The sequence below is a fragment of the Acanthisitta chloris genome, unplaced genomic scaffold (assembly GCF_000695815.1).
Source record: "Acanthisitta chloris isolate BGI_N310 unplaced genomic scaffold, ASM69581v1 scaffold44543, whole genome shotgun sequence".
Taxonomy (NCBI): domain Eukaryota; kingdom Metazoa; phylum Chordata; class Aves; order Passeriformes; family Acanthisittidae; genus Acanthisitta; species Acanthisitta chloris.
Genome location: NW_008664047.1, coordinates 1 through 2,342, shown reverse-complemented (window position 1 = coordinate 2,342; position 2,342 = coordinate 1). Strand labels below are relative to the sequence as shown.

The 2,342-nt window shown below is 40.6% G+C and overlaps 1 protein-coding gene across 1 annotated transcript; it reads right to left on the bottom strand.

Moving 5' to 3' along the window:
* Window positions 1–214: 214 nt before the first annotated feature.
* Window positions 215–1,566, bottom strand: LOC103798877 (protein NDNF-like; the record flags this gene model as incomplete). Its single annotated transcript, XM_009071161.1, has 1 exon — window positions 215–1,566. A coding segment is annotated over one exon (1,352 nt), but the record flags the coding sequence as incomplete, so codon positions are not given.
* Between the last annotated feature and the right edge of the window lie 776 nt (window positions 1,567–2,342).

The following is a 2,342-nucleotide window of genomic DNA, read 5'->3' as shown; positions in this document are numbered from 1 at the left end:
GAATGAGGCAGAAGAAGGGGAAAAAACACCCTACCTTACACAGGAAAGAAGATGCAAAAGTGAGTGTAATGATGTAGACAACTAAGAAGTTTCCTCTGTAGCATCTTATGGCTTTAAATTTTGTGTGTGTCAGCAGATCTTAAACTGCACAGGCTATGGCATGGTTTGGTGTGGATTTTCATTCACTCACTTCAAAACTTTTCTTTACAAACCTTCAACATTTTTTTCTGGTCTTCACAACTTTGCTATGATATCTGATAGGGATGCCAGATGGCCCAAAGAGATAAACATCAAACAAGTAAAGTGTCCCTGCATCCAGCCCTTTGATGGTCTCTGTGGTGACAGCTCGCTGGAGATTTAAATCATAGAAATACCTGCAGAGAACTTTCTCTGATTTGTGTCGAGATTCAGGTCCAGAGCACCTGTCCACACTCTGCAGTTCCCTCCAGACCTGATCTTCTTCAATCCTTTTCTTGTACACACAGTACTTGCTCTCCTCTTGTGTTCCTAGCCAGGCAATAGTCACAGAGTTGCAGGTTCTCAGTTTACTGAAGGACTTGATTTTTAAGCTCTCTGGAAGAAGTGGGAATAAGGGCTTGAGGAAATGGGGGGACACCTGTACTTTCATGGAGGAGTTGGATTCCTCTGTGGACCTTAGCTGCACCAAATATGTGTCCAGTAGCTTTCCCTTCAGTGAGAAATATCTCAGCCCTGAGATGTTTTCCAGTGCCACTGTTTTACCATTCCTGGTTATGTGAACTCGTACTTGGCCATGGCACAACTGAAAGGTGAATTGTATTTTCTTGTGCCTTGCCTGGTACTGCAGATTGTAGAATTTCTGTTTTTTCCCATCCAGGACAACCTGAATCACTTTTCCATCTTTGAGCTCTGTCACCTTAGGTTCAGGTTCTTCCAGGGTTCTTGCAAATGTCCCAGTGTAAGCAGCACTGGCATTTGTAAGGAGATTGACAACAAAAACATCAAAGTAATACTGAGTGCTGGGACTGAGACTGGGCACTGTGTAAGTGTTCTTGGTACCCATGCATATCTGCCTGACTTCCCCACTACTCACTTTATTGATGATGCTCAGTTCACTGTTGGACAATATCATCACCTGCTGTGGCTCAAGTAGGTATGGAGAGAGGGACAAAGCTAATGTAGGTGGCAGTTTGATTCCAGAGGATCTGATTGCTGTCTCAGCAGCACATAAGCTCTTATAGTTGTGCTTTTCATTAACTAGGAGGCAGTACTGGATGCTTTCTCTATGTTGCAAGACAGAAGGACTGTGTTTCCAGGTCAGAGTCACTGTTGTATGCCCAACACCAATAACATCTATGCGTGGATCCATGGGAAGCTCTGGATAGAGGTGCCCAGATGTTGTGTCAGTTGTTAAGTATACAGTAATGTGCGTGTCTCGCTCAGTGGATAAGAACTCTAGCATGTAAAGGGCAGGGTGAGAAGACATGCCCATATAAGTTTCTACAGAATTTCCCTTATAGTTAAAAATAGTGGACACCATGCTTGGAGTCTTCTGAGATTTGGAGGCCTCTTGTGTATCATGATCACCTGCAGGCAAAAAGCAGTCTTGTAACCTTTGTTTTAACAGATGTGAAATAAAGAAGATCATGTAAGTTTCACTGTTTGTGTGTTGGGAATGTCATATTTTGTTCTTGAAAACAATGATTATCACCCCTTATAGTTAAAAATAGTGGACACCATGCTTGGAGTCTTCTGAGATTTGGAGGCCTCTTGTGTATCATGATCACCTGCAGGCAAAAAGCAGTCTTGTAACCTTTGTTTTAACAGATGTGAAATAAAGAAGATCATGTAAGTTTCACTGTTTGTGTGTTGGGAATGTCATATTTTGTTCTTGAAAACAATGATTATCACTAAAAATATGTTTTAGTAAAAATATGTTGATACTGGCAGAGTATTAAAATAAAATCTGAGAAGCTTTTATTGTAGCATTGCAGTTGTAGCATTGTTTTCAAAAATACTATAATTATGAAACCACAACTTGCAAAAGCTTGACTTGTACCATGCTTGGTGTGCCTACAATTTTCTTTTTCCATTAGCTGTCTCTGAGGGTACTTTAATTCAAGGAGACTCATTCTTTTTATGGTAGAAGTTTACTTTGGATTATTTTTGAGCCATTGTCTCCTATGAAGAGGGACAACGTATCAGTTCAAAGGAACATAATTTGAACTCAGTCAGGTATATCTGCCTGACAGGTAAGAACATGTTAATGGAAGCTTTTGAATTCATTTCTCCAACTAAAAATTTAAGCATTCATATAGATAAATTAATTTCCATTAGGCAGCCCACAGCTTGGACAGGGGCAC